Below are 14,543 nucleotides of genomic sequence, written 5' to 3'. Positions count from 1 at the left end.
GTAGTAGAATACATTTTTGCCTAAATTTATGATGAAATTGGATTTTATTTGATATTTTTTATAACAGAAATTTTTTTTTTTTTTAATCAAAATTTTCAGTCTTTTTTGTTTATATCACAAAAAATAAAAAACCCAGTGGTGATCAAATACCACCAAAAGAAAGCTCTACAGTATTTGTGTGAAAAAAACAAAACAATAAAAAGTAACTTGAGTACAGTATTGCATGACCGAGCAATTGCCAGTTAAAGTAACGTAGTGCTGAATAGCGAAAAAGGCCTGGTCATGAAGGGGGTAAAATCTCCAGGAGCTCAAGTGGTTAAATGCCCATGTCAATGAGCCCTTAGTTAACCAGGTGCCTCCACTGGAAGATTTCCCCTTACCTCCAATTCGGGTGACAACAGTAGATGGTGGTCATCAGCAGAAATGGTGGGGGGGGGATATCTCTAGTAGCTGCACAGACATTAGCTTCTAATCCTTCTCAATTGTCAAAAAAAAAGGTTAGGCTGTATATGCATTTTAGGCACAGTTATTGTTACATCTAAATATTAGTAAGTGACATATCTTGTTGGTACTGGGAATATACAGTCTGCATTGTACAGCAAGTTTAGGTGCATGATGAAATTATTTTGGACTTCTCCTCCAATACACGCAGTGCCTGAATAATACTGCATAGTCAATGTTGACAAAGTTTTTATTCTGCATCATGGTTAGCTGGATGTTGCGATATTAGTGACTAAGCAGGAAGAAAATGTCATACAGGGTGGCATGATGAGTGGTCACAGTTCCAGTACATGGGTTTTTTTATACATAATTTAGAATAAGCTTTACATCCAGAAACACCTGTCTTCATAAGGAACAGAGCTGTCTTCTTCATACACACCAGTACAGGGGCTATGGGTATGATTGTACATCATGTTCTGGTTTAATCAATATTATCTGGGAGAGGCAATTTCAAGAACTGTATTATCTCATTATGTCTACATTGCATTGATTGAAGAAACGTTCAAATGTCTGTCATAACTGTAAGCAAAGAAATCAAAAAACATTTCATAATTATTGTATAATTCACTCTGCCCAATGCTGCAGCATACTGAACAGAAACAGAGAAAATAATAGGTATACTTGCACGCTGCTTTGTTCAAAACAATAAGGTGATATATCTATAATCAAAAATATGTGCATCTGGTGCTATTGGATCGCTTACAACAAAACACACTCTCATAAACTGTGTATATACTATGCAAATATAAACCAAGTGGTGCTGCTATATAACCGAAAGTGTGATGTTGTTCAATAATGTTACTGTCTCTTTAAAATGAGCCATAAAAAAGCCTATATAAAAAAACAAAAGATTTTGACAAATATACATAAAATTGTGACAGAAAAATAAACAAAACAGTTCATCAATGTCCTTTGATGTGATGTGAAGCATAAAAATCACCAACTCCAGCAAAAACATGAATCTGCTGTAAAGTTGCCTATGTTCCCAAAGAAGACGTCAGAAGGCCCCTCCCCTACATGTTGCAAAGCTTAGGTGAGAGGCCTTTAGACGTCACGGAGTGTTCAAGACACAAGGAAACAAACTACCCAGGAATATTATTCTAAGCTACATGGCTATGGTTACATGCTGTTTATAGTCTGGTGCACTTACAGCACCATGTATATGTGAGTGTTTTGGTATTAGTTGCATTTAAATAAAGACCAGTTGTTATTTTTAAGGATAAGCACTATATACTTCACTTCAGTAATCAAAACTGCAGTGTTTTATCCTCATGACACATCACAGGAAGACCACCCTCATGGCTAACAGAGGACAGAATTAGAAATAAACTTGGAAAACCTAACATTAATAAGTCCCTGGGACCAGATGGCTTGCACCCCAGGGTCCTTAGGGAACTCTGTGAAGTAATTGCCAGACCATTGTTCCTAATTTTTACTGTCAGTCTACTGACTGGAATGGTACCAGCTGATTGGAGAAAAGCCAATGTAGCTCCAATATTTAAAAAGGCCAAAATACATCCCTGGGATTTACAGACCAGTTAGCCTAACATTATTAGTATGTAAGCTCTTGGAGGAGATAAGGGACTATATATATAGATTTTAGTAATGAAAATGGTATCATTAGCAGTAATCAGCATGGATTCATGAAGAATCGTTCTTGCCAAACCAATCTACTACCATTCTATGAGGAGGTGAGCTGCCATCTAGATAAAGGAAGGCCCATAGACGTGGTGTATCTGGATTTTGCAAAAGCATTTGACACAGTTCCCCATAAACATTTACTGTACAAAGTAAGGTCTGTTGGCATGGACCATAGGGTGAGTACATGGATTGAAAACTGGCTACAAGGGCGAGTTCAGAGGGTGGTTATATATGGGGAGTACTCGGAATGGTCAGTGGTGGAAAGTGGGGTCCCCAGGGCTCTGTGCTGGGACCCATCCTATTTAATTTGTTCATAAACGACCTAGAGGATGGAGAAAACATTTCAATCTATGTATTTGCGGATGATACTAAGCTAAGCAGGGCAATAACCTCTCAGCAAGATGTGGAAACCTTTCAAGAAGATCTGAACAAATTAATGGTGTGGGCAACTACATAGCAAATGAGGTTTAATGTGGAAAAATGTAAAATAATGCATTTGAGTGGCAAAAATATGATTGCAATCTACTCACTGGGGGGGAGAACCTCTGGGGGAATCAAAGATGGAAAAGGACCTGGGGGTCCTAGTAGATGATAGGCTCAGCAATGACATGAAATGCCAAGATGCTGCTAACAAAGTAAACAGAATATTGGCATGCATTAAAAAGGGGGATCAACTCCAGAGATAAAACGATAATTCTCCCACTCTACAAGACTCTCATCCGGCCTCACTTGAAGTATGCCGTCCAGTTGTGGGCGAGTACAGAGAAGGGCAACAAAGCTAATAAAGGGACTGGAGGATATTAGTTATGAAGAAAGGTTACGAGCACTGAACTTATTCTCTCTGGAGAAGAGATGCTTGAGAGGGGATATGATTTTAATTTACAAATACCATACTGGTGACCTCACAATAGGGATAAAACTTTTCAGTGGAAGGGAGTTTAATAAGACACATGGTCACTCATTAAGATTAGAAGAAAAGAGGTTTAACCTTAGAGGGTTAAGCGTAGAGGGTTCTTTACTGTAAGTGCAGCAAGGATGTGGAATTCACTTCCACAGGCAGCAGTTTCAGCGGGGAGCATCGATAGTTTAAAAAAACTATTAGATAAGCACCTGAACGGCCACAACATATAGGGATATCATTGTAATACTGACATATAATCACACACATAGGTTGGACTTGATGGACTTGTGTCTTTTTTCAACCTCACCTACTATGTAACCATATGTATAGTTTTCTTTCCTGACGCCAACATGGCAGCATACATATGATATAGTCCCGCCCCTATATCCACCCACAGGACCTGTTTAGCTCTATAAAAGTCTGACTGAGAGCTACCTCCCCCATTCTCCTTTTTGTCCTCAAAGATTAACACCTACAGACTGTTACACTCGAGCTAAGCTCTTACCTGCTGATTATGTTGGAGTCCGTCTGGGTTCAAGCTTCTCCCAGCACACAGTCCCACATCTTAGGCTGCTAAATGCACCAACAAAATGAGGAGCCCCTTCTGGTGGTCTTTTGGGGCCGAGGTGTTCTCTAATCAAAGACGATATCCCTCTTGTGGTATGCCTGCTGTGGGGTCCAGATCCAGCAGCTGGGACTGCATGATGTCATCTCTCCTATGGAACTCTTTCCAGGTCTGTCAATTTCAAAATGTTTTTTCTTTTTCTTGCTCTCATGTCTCTAAAGACCCCATACACACTGTGCAGCTTTTGTCTGATTTCCTTTAGATTTGCCTGGACCATGTAGTGCAGGGGCCTGCCTGATTGCATACAAATTGAGGCTCTTAAGGTTTGACCTCGTATTGTGTGGTTTTGGTAAAACTGAGGGAAAAAATCTGTAGAAGATTGTATGATGTGTAGCCAGCTTAAAAGTGTCTTTTTTGTGTGGATGGGTGTTGGCTTCCCTACCATTGTACCAGCCCTTTTTTGATTAGTGCAGAGGCTGGGGAGGACTGAGTCTCTCTCTCAGGTGCTCTATTTAAAGGGCAAAAATGACCAGGTAGTGGATGCCTTTGCGATCCAGGCATCCATGGAGGCAGCATCTCATTCTGAGTAACAGTCAATGACGGGTAGGTCTTGCTATTCTAGTAATGGGGATAGAAGGGAGGGGGAGCAAGGAAGTATGTATTACTAGGGGATTGGGGGGGGGGGGTTTACCCAGATTTTTTTTATTTAAATTTGTTTTCCCTTTGCCAAAAAAAGGGGGTATATATGTATTTTTTTCCCCCTCTCTCACTTCTCTTATTTCTCTCTGTTGCCAAGCAGTCCCCCTTGCACCTTTCGGTTCTTCCGCCAGCATGAGCCTAACACTGCATAACCAAGACCTCCACAATACCAGGTAACTTTGGCTAAGTAAGAAGATGTGGGGAAAAAAGAGTGTGTTATGCCCTGACAAGCGTGCCTTCTTGTCTATTGCAGCCCCGGCCACTCACACTCCTGCTGTAGGAGGTCCAGAGGCCCTCTGGATCGGCAGGATTTTTCCAGGGCAGAAAGTAACTCCTCCAGTCCTGGCAGACCCCAGCACAAAGGGCGCAAATGTACGCTTAAGAGAAAGCACACAGCTTCTCCTCCGAGGGCTCAGCACCCGAAAGGCAAATGCTGGTCATGTGGAGGTGGCCCTATGCCAGGAAAGCTACTTTGCAGCAACTGCTTCAGGCAGCTTGCCAGAGACTAGGAGTACGAGAGTCAGCAGGTGACAACCTTGCTCAAGAAAGTAGTCCACGACTCCCTGGCAGAGTTTTCTGGTCGTCTCGGAGACAACCAGGGACAGAAGCAGACGAACTGTTTTGGCCCTGCACCAGGTCTAAACCAAGCCATTCAACCCTCTCTAACTAGAGGGGTACCAGGCACTTCAGGGGTGATTCCAGCCCAGCGGATTAGGCGGGCTGATTCCCCAGCCCCAGTATTAAAGCAAACCTACCAAGACAGAGGGAGAAGATATCGCCTCCTCCTCGGCAGAGGATCCTGAAGGTTCAGACTTTGATTTTGCGCTGATACCACCATTCATTAAGGCAGTAAAAGCTGCACTGGAATGGGAGGATCCAGAACCTCCTCCAAAGAAGGAGAAAACCTATTATTACACACCATACAATCTGATTTTAAATTGTGTGGCAATTGCTGCACAACACGCATTAGGTGCCTTTATCCTTTCAGGGCACCCCAAATGCGATGCGATTCTGCTGTGATTGTCACGTGGGAGAACGCACCTTTAAAAACATTATGCTCCCTAAAGAGGGAGAAGGAGCTTCTTTTTGCACGCGTAGGGCAGCCAAGTGAATGGGCAGCCCCATGCTAGTTGCAACATTGCGTGCAAATCACTCTTTGAAAATTGCATAGCAGGAACACTTGTCCCCTCTACCTGATAATATCAAATGCCTCTGAAAAGTGACCTAAGCATAGATCGCTTTTCAGTGCAATAGCAGAGCCTGCTGCAAGTGTGAACAAGCCTTTGGGTTCCATAGAAGGAACCTAAAGAAACAGGTAGCTATCGTTCCTCTTATGACAGAAATAAGAGGCCTGTTTCAGGAGGAATGGGAGAAGAGGGAGAGTAAATCCTCCTCAGCCAATAGGTTGCAGAAGTTGTATCCACTCACGGAGGAGGATGCGGCTCCTTTAACCCACCAACGGTGGATGCGGCAGTCACCAGACTGTCCAAGAATGTGACACCTCCGATGGAAGACTCTTCCTCCTTTCGTGATATCCTTGATAGATGCATTGACATGGACTTAAGAAAGTTTTACCTCGCGGTAGGTGGTGTTTGTGAACCCGCCATTGCATTAACATCTGTAGCAAGCGCAATGCGAGTGTGGGCGCAGAATTTGGAGTATGCGATCAAAAACTAGCTGCCAAAAGAAAAAAATCATCAAGGCTCTTGATGAGATAAAACTCTCGGTGGACTTCACAGGTGAGGTAGCTATAGACATCATTCGATGGTCCTCCAGAGCCATGCTCAGCTCAGCTAAAAGAGCGTTGTGTCTAAAACCCTGGGCGGCTGATCCATCCTCAAAGCAGAATTGCTGTAAACTGCCTTTTGATGGAAAGGCGCTGTTTGGCCAAAAAACTGGAGACTGCCATCTCCAGGGTTACAGGAGGAAAATCAGGTCTTCTGCTCCAAGATCGAAGGTCCAGACACCAGAGGGGCAGATCGCAGAGAGCTAAGGCCCCTGCGGCTTCCTCAGATACCCAGAAGCCCTTTTAATGCCAGGCCTGCCCAGGAAGCAGTTGGAGCCAGGTGGCTCAAAGTGACCCAGTTCTGGCAAGATCACTGTCAAACATCGGATTCCACAGTGTTGCAAGGACATTATTGGCTGTTCAAACGGCAGCCTCCAGAATGACCTCAAGAGGCTGAATCAATTTATCCGGATAGAGAGACTCAAGATGGAGTCTCTCCATACCATAATCTAGGTTATTCAAGAGACTGGAGGATTTCAGTGGACTTGCAGGATGCCTACCAGCATGTCCCAATCCTTCAGTCATACCAGATTTGCATTGGGGACAGGCATTACCAGAGCCAGCTGAAACCTACACACAATATGGTCTACCTAGGGGTCCAATTCAGACAGCCACAGTTTCTTTGCCATTTCAGAAACTCCCCAAAATCAGGGAATTTCAACAGGCATTAGCTGCACCAGTGATGTCAGCATTCCAGTGCATGAGTCTTCTCGGGATGATGGTTTTATGTATCCCAATAAACCCCTGGGCTTACTGGAAACTCATAGTTCTCCAACAAGGCTTCCTAATGCAGTGGAAGAGAGTTCGTCTAGCCCAGCCAATCAAGGTTCACTAGCCGGAGGCACCAGAGTCTCTGGTGGTAGACAAAACTAGAAACGCTAAACAACATCGTCCATTAGGGCTGCAGTCATGGATCATTGTTAACACAGATGTCAGCGCAGCAGAGTGGGGCACCACCGGCGAACAACTCAAGATCCAGGGCAGATTCCCACTCAGGGCCTAGTTTCCAATATTCTGGAACTTTGAGAAGCATTCATGGCGTTGGCCACCTTGCTGCCTTACATACAGGGTCGCCCAGTCCATCTGGACAACACGGCAGCAGTGTCCTACATACAGCGACAAGGCGGGACGCATAGCCAACCCTTCTTGAGAGAGGTGGAACCGATCATGACATTGGCACAACAAGATCTCCCAGATTTGAGGGCCATATATCTTCCAGGCTGTCAGGACTTGGAAGTGGATCGCCTATCCAGACAATTCAAGGATCCCAATGAATGGTCCCTTCACCCTGAAGTGTTCAAACAGATCATCCACCAGATCATCAACCAACTGCAAGGTGAGCCGGTTCCCCTCACGCTACCCTCATCCATTAGCGGATGGGACGGACGCCTTGAACCGTCCTTGGGTTGTGCAATGGCCTATGCCTTCCCTCCAATTTCTTTAATCCTGAATTTCCTGAGGAGATTGTTGATAGAGAATTTGACAGTCATAGAAGTATTACCTTACTGGCCTCGCAGACCATGGTTCTATCTGGCAATGGATCTCAGCATGTGCCCACTGATCACTCTTCTGGTGACTCCTCCTGTCCTGTCGCAAGGAGATATCCTACATCCGCAACCATCACGATTGGCCTTAGCGGCTTGGAGATTGAAAGGCAGGGGTTACAAGAGTTAGGATATTCTCCAGAGGTTATTAGAGCTTTACAGCGTTCCAGAAAGGGGTCAACCAATGTCATCTACTCCAGAATATGGAATAAGTGCACAAGCTTTGCAACTGGATGTCAGTTTGACCCTAGTGACCCAAATGTATCTCAAATCCTGTCTTTCTTGCAATCCGGATTGGATTTGGGGCTCAGCCTAAGTTCGCTTAAGGTGTAAATTTCAGCAATCTCACCTTTTACCCAAAAGAAATGGGCAGCAAACATGTTGATAGAGCACTTCATGGTACTTAGACTACGCCCTCCCAAGATAAATGGGTTCCCTCAATGGGACCTTCCAGTAGTCCTCAATTTTCTAGCAAACCCCTCCTTGTGCTCCGACAGAAGACTGTTCATTATGGGATATCACCTTAAAAACAGCTTTCCTAATAGCCATAACTTCAGGGGGAAGGGAGTCGGAACTCTAAGAATTGGGGGCAGCCGAACCTTATTCCATGTTCTTCCCAGACAGGGTTGTGCTAAGACCATTGGATAATTTTGTCCCAAAAGTGTCAAGTGTCAAAGAGTTTCATCTCTCCAGTGAATGGGTGCTTCCAAAAAAATATGTGTAATAATATTGCGCCAACTAAGTGAAAAAAGCAGCCAACATAACCAATAGACAAATGGTGAAACAGTAAACAAACAAAAATGTGGCGCTAAAAAATAGTGTCCGTTACCGGGCAACCACCAACCAGAATGGTCATCTGGAGGTATGAATGCACAATAAAGTTTTATTAGGATGAAAACTCCACTGTAAGGGAATCATCAATGTTTTTTGCTATATGGATAAGTGTATTATACTCGTGAAACAATCAGAAATATGTACTGAAGCACATGTGACTAAGAAACTAAATGGCACTCTCTGACAAGTGAACTAATAACCATACATCTGTGTACTCTCAAAAAGAGCATGCTAAGAAAAACAGTGTACATAAAATGGTATACCCTTAAAGGTTAGGTGACATAATAAATGACATCCAATAAATCATAAAAAAGCGCTTCCGCTTGGAAATGTTAGAAAAGAGTATAGATAATAAACTGTGAATAATATAATCCCAACATGTACAATTAATATTTGTCAGAAAGTCCTGAGAAATACATATATCAGATATTAGTAAGGGCCAACTCAAAAAGTTCCCGTATATCGAATCCCCTTAATCACTAATGACAGGGATAGACCTTGTGTTCCCGGATCTTGGGAAACAGGAATGGACCTTGAACCGACTTGACATCTACAGGTGTGTATAAATGGTTGGATAACCCTTACCGGAATTGGTGGACACCCTAGCCAAAGGCTGGGAGTCAAATAAGGCTTGTATCTGGAACATCCAAGGACTGTTATCCCGCCAAGGGAAGGTGCAGACCCCTGTCTTGGTGCAGTGAGGCGTGATGACAGCTACTCACCGGTCATCCCAAAAAGTTGTCTCCCGATCTAAAGCTCTCCTTGGTATAGATGTGGAGGTGATGTTTGTGTATATACACAATGCAGGTACATCTAGGGGACATATATCCCTCAAAAAAGAAACAGAAAAATCCTCCACATAGTGTAAATCCACTTCCAAAAGGTTTTAATGCGATAAAAATTATTCCGGTACCCCAACAAACAGGGCCGGATATAAAATGACAAACTAGTATAAAAAAGCGCTTTACAACGAATGTGGCTCAGCAGGCATAACGGACCCGACGCGTTTCGTCCGCATGGACTTGGGCTAGGTACATAGACGACGTCCTCCTCCTATGGAGAGGTAGCACAGAGTCTTTGCTTTCTTTTTTTCAACACATTGAATGCCAATCATATTGGCATTGAGCTGACGTATGAAATCAGTTCTTCAAGTATCCACTTTCTTGATCTTGAAATAACCGTAGTTAATGACCATCTAGAAACGAAAACGTTCTTCAAGCCCACCGACCGGAATGGGTACATTCCGGTCGATAGTTGCCACCACGCGTCTTGGTTGAAATCAGTACCACGTAGTCAGCTTACCCGTATCAGACGGAATTGTAGCAACCTTCCCGATTTTTTCCATCAAGCCCAGATCCTTAAGTCTAGATTCCTAGATAAAGGGTATAACCCAAAGGATATAGATGATGAGATTAAAAAAATCTCTTCGATCAATAGAAACTTATTGTTATCTGAACATCCAAAGCGGGTACGAGATAATAAACATAGGTGGTCGCTTCTCACTAACTTTTCAATACAACACAAACACATCAAGGACATTGTGTCCAGACATTGGAAGATTTTGAAAAGCGATCAGGTACTTGGCCCTCTACTTCCTGAACAAGGAGGTGTAATATATAGAGGGGCACCATCACTAAAGGGTCAGGTTGCTCCCAATGTGATTGACCCTCCAGTCACTAGGGCTTTCTTTCACAACATGAAAGGATTTTTTCCTTGCCGCAGATGCAACGTCTGTATACATAATGTTTGTGGGAGAAGACACACTGAAACGTTTTTCTCCACAGTCACAGGCAAAGAATATCAAATTAAGCATTTTCTGACTTGCCAAACACGATTTATTGTTTACCTAATTACATGCTCTTGTGGGAAGCAGTATATAGGCCGCACAATACGTACATTCTCCACAAGGGTAAACGAACATATAACCAATATAAAAAAGGGACACACCAACCATAGTGTCCCGAGACATTTTCTTCAGTGTCATAATCGAGATCCAACAGGGACAAAGTTTCAAGCCATAGATAAGTTTGTCCCACACTGGAGGGGGGAGTCAATGAAGAGAGGTGTATCCAAGTTGGAAACTTTCTGGATACACCAAATTAAAAAGCTTCCAACCTCATGGCCTCAACATTGACTGGGATATAAATGCCTTCATAAATCAATCCTGATTATCTAGTGGTTGATTTTTTGAATTTGTTCGTCTCTTTACTGTTTTATTTTTAACAATTTTCATATACCTAGTCTGTTTATTCTATGGTTTATTTATATTTTAGATCTGCTCTTCTCTTTCATTGTTTAAATTTAATTTTTCATATACTGGCCAGGAATGTTATGTCATACTTATTTAAGTAACTTTCAGACTTGATACGGATTATGCTATTCGTTGTCCTTTGTTGTTGTAATGAGGTAGAATTACCCTTTTTGTAAGCATATTGAGGATCTTCTTTATGTAATTTTAGTGCACAGATATCGCTATGTGAAGTTTTTTTCACATTTTTTCGTCTTTTTCTTTCGTTGTTTCAGAACATATTTTGAAACATTTTATAAACACCCCATTCTTAACACGGATACTAGTGGTTAACACTATTGTCATCACTTAACATTGCGGGATATTTGTAGTTTCATTTTTATATATTTTTTATTTTTATCAGCCATCGTGGCTGTTTAATACTCAGTGGAGTTAACATTGAGGCTTGGTCCGCAGATGCGTTCCATGATCGGTCCTGCAGCACATCTCGCGGGATTTTTAACCACAGCCTGTACGGAGGCTTGGTCCGCAGATGCGTTCCACGATGAGTCCTGTGGTACATCTCGCGGGACTTTTAACTGCAGCCCATACGGAGGCGTGGTCCGCAGATGCGTTCCACTATTAGTTCCATCAGCTATGAGTGTGCGTCGCCCGACATGATATGGCTATGGACACAATTGTAAGATACCAAGTGATTGGATAGGGAGGTCTTTCTTCCTTGGGTTATCAGGTGACCTTTTTTCCGATTGGCAGAAAGGTACGCACACATGATATCATGCGTCACACCGTGCCGGGGGTTGGCTCTAAAGATGTTCCCTACAGGTTAGCTAAAGTGAGGCCTGGCCCTCTACCCATTCCGATTGGCTATCACACTCCGAGTATAACGCCCACGACGCCATTCCGATAAACCCGGAAGTACTGCTTCACATGGCGATACCAGGTGTTTATGAGGTTTGTTATTAATTTTTATATATAAGGATGATAGTGGCAAGCAGGTATACACCCCAGTTGAAGTCCATGCGGACGAAACGCGTCGGGTCCGTTATGCCTGCTGAGCCACATTCGTTGTAAAGCGCTTTTTTATACTAGTTTGTCATTTTATATCCGGCCCTGTTTGTTGGGGTACCGGAATAATTTTTATCGCATTAAAACCTTTTGGAAGTGGATTTACACTATGTGGAGGATTTTTCTGTTTCTTTTTTGAGGGATATATGTCCCCTAGATGTACCTGCATTGTGTATATACACAAACATCACCTCCACATCTATACCAAGGAGAGCTTTAGATCGGGAGACAACTTTTTGGGATGACCGGTGAGTAGCTGTCATCACGCCTCACTGCACCAAGACAGGGGTCTGCACCTTCCCTTGGCGGGATAACAGTCCTTGGATGTTCCAGATACAAGCCTTATTTGACTCCCAGCCTTTGGCTAGGGCGTCCACCAATTCCGGTAAGGGTTATCCAACCATTCATACACACCTGTAGATGTCAAGTCGGTTCAAGGTCCATTCCTGTTTCCCAAGATCCGGGAACACAAGGTCTATCCCTGTCATTAGTGATTAAGGGGATTCGATATACGGGAACTTTTTGAGTTGGCCCTTACTAATATCTGATATATGTATTTCTCAGGACTTTCTGACAAATATTAATTGTACATGTTGGGATTATATTATTCACAGTTTATTATCTATACTCTTTTCTAACATTTCCAAGCGGAAGCGCTTTTTTATGATTTATTGGATGTCATTTATTATGTCACCTAACCTTTAAGGGTATACCATTTTATGTACACTGTTTTTCTTAGCATGCTCTTTTTGAGAGTACACAGATGTATGGTTATTAGTTCACTTGTCATAGAGTGCCATTTAGTTTCTTAGTCACATGTGCTTCAATACATATTTCTGATTGTTTCACGAGTATAATACACTTATCCATATAGCAAAAAACATTGATGATTCCCTTACAGTGGAGTTTTCATCCTAATAAAACTTTATTGTGCATTCATACCTCCAGATGACCATTCTGGTTGGTGGTTGCCCGGTAACGGACACTATTTTTTAGCGCCACATTTTTGTTTGTTTAATGGGTGCTTCCAGCCTTCCCAGCGGAATCGGATGCTGATCTGCACAAGTTGGACATTCCAAAAGTCCTCAAAGCCTATCTCCAAGCTACTTCTACATTCAGACGTTCTGACAGACTTTTCATCATACCTACCAGAAAATTTAAAGGGAAAGAGGCCTTGGCCAGAACCATCTCAGCCTGGATAGTAAAGACTATTCACTGGGCATATAGAGCGGCCGGGAAGGATCCTCCGGAGGTGGTTAAAGCCCGCTCAACCAGGGTGCTGTCTTATTCTTGGGCGGCATGGGCAGGAGTGTCTCTGGTGATAGTCTGCAAAGTGGCTAGCTGGTCATCACATCATACATTGTTAAAACACTACAGGGTGGATCCAGTAGCTCTTACTACAGTAGAGTTTGGGAGGGAAGCTATCCAAGCTTTTATGTCTATTGTCAAAAAAGACTAAGTTTGCAGCATTAAACCCTCCCTTTCAGAAGGTCATTATGTATCATATGTATGCTGCCATGTTGGCGTCAGGAAAATTGTATCAAATATTTACCATAATTTTCCTTTCCTGATGCCAATACACGGCAGCATACGAACCCTCCCTCTGATCTCTGTGCTTTATATGGAGAATGGAGGAGGTAGCTCTGTCATAGTAATATCCCCCAGGTGAGGGCACATCTGGTGAAAGGACAGTCACTATTGCATGAAGATATTTGCAGCACAGAGCGGTGGATACTTGTGAATAAGCCTTTTCTTTGGGAACATAGGCAACTTTACAGCAGATTTACGTTTTTTGCTGGAGTTGGTGATTTTTAAGCTACACATCACATCAAAGGGCATTAATGAACTGTTTTATTTATTTTTTCTGTCTCTTTTTTATATATTTTTCTGTCACGATCTTTTGTTTTTGATATGGGATTTTTTATGATGATTTAAAGAGACAGTAACATTATTGAACAGCATCACCCTTTCAGTTATAAAGGAGCGTGGCACCACCAGTATTTATTCTGAAGAAACAGAACTGGGTCCGTGCAGGGATGTTGAATTCAAAGTCGAGCGACTTTGAAGCCACGGCAGTGTGAACAAGAGCTTATCGTCAAATGCAATGTTTTAATAGATATTCTAAATCAGTAAATGTTGTACAGATGGTTAGGTTTAAAAACTTTTTCCCTTTCTGCACACAGAAACTGATCAAAGTAGTAACTGTAATCTCCATTTTTATTCAGGCTAAAAGCCTAACTATAAAAGTGGAAGAGTGCAATTATACAGTATTATGTGGTTATTTGACTAGACACAGTTGTAGGTGAACAATACACCAAATCTAGCACAGGTCAGGGCAGGTAAAAGTAATTATTTGTAATCAGGTCAGGTATGCACCAGTAGTAAGTAATGAAAAAAGAACCCAGCCTAAGACAAATTTGAAAGTCACTGAATAAAGTTTAAGGTAGAACTAAAGCAAAACTTTAGACCCCCTTCACACTGGGGCCGCCCGTGCATTCACAGTAAAGCACCGCCCGTTTTAGCAGCGCTTTTCGGCTGCTAGCGGGGCGCTTTGAACCCCAAAAAAGGGGTTAAAAACTCCCGTGTTGCGGCTATTCGGAATCGTTATTCAGACGCTTCGGAAGCGTTGCCCCTTTATTGCAATGGACAGTGGCATTTTGGGAGTGCTGTATCCCAAACCGTCCCAAAGATGCTGCTTGCAGGACTTTTTCTAACGTCCCTCAAGTGCACCGCTCCAGTGTGAAAGCACCGATTGCAGA

At 42.7% G+C, this 14,543-nt stretch overlaps 1 protein-coding gene across 1 annotated transcript in view; it reads right to left on the bottom strand.

Annotated features, from left to right (window-relative positions):
- Positions 1-673: 673 nt before the first annotated feature.
- The window catches only part of LOC141132110 (uncharacterized protein C3orf20 homolog), a 47,141-nt gene continuing 33,271 nt past the window's right edge, over positions 674-14,543 (bottom strand). Inside the window, exon 11 of the mRNA XM_073620157.1 lies at positions 674-1,020. Coding sequence (XP_073476258.1) covers positions 978-1,020 — 43 coding nt within the window. The 3' untranslated portion in view covers positions 674-977. The remainder of the gene's footprint in view (positions 1,021-14,543) is intronic.

The sequence above is a fragment of the Aquarana catesbeiana genome, linkage group LG03 (assembly GCF_042186555.1).
Source record: "Aquarana catesbeiana isolate 2022-GZ linkage group LG03, ASM4218655v1, whole genome shotgun sequence".
NCBI lineage: Eukaryota > Metazoa > Chordata > Amphibia > Anura > Ranidae > Aquarana > Aquarana catesbeiana.
Note: the sequence above shows the minus strand (reverse complement) of the source record. Positions and strands in the feature narration are given on the sequence as shown.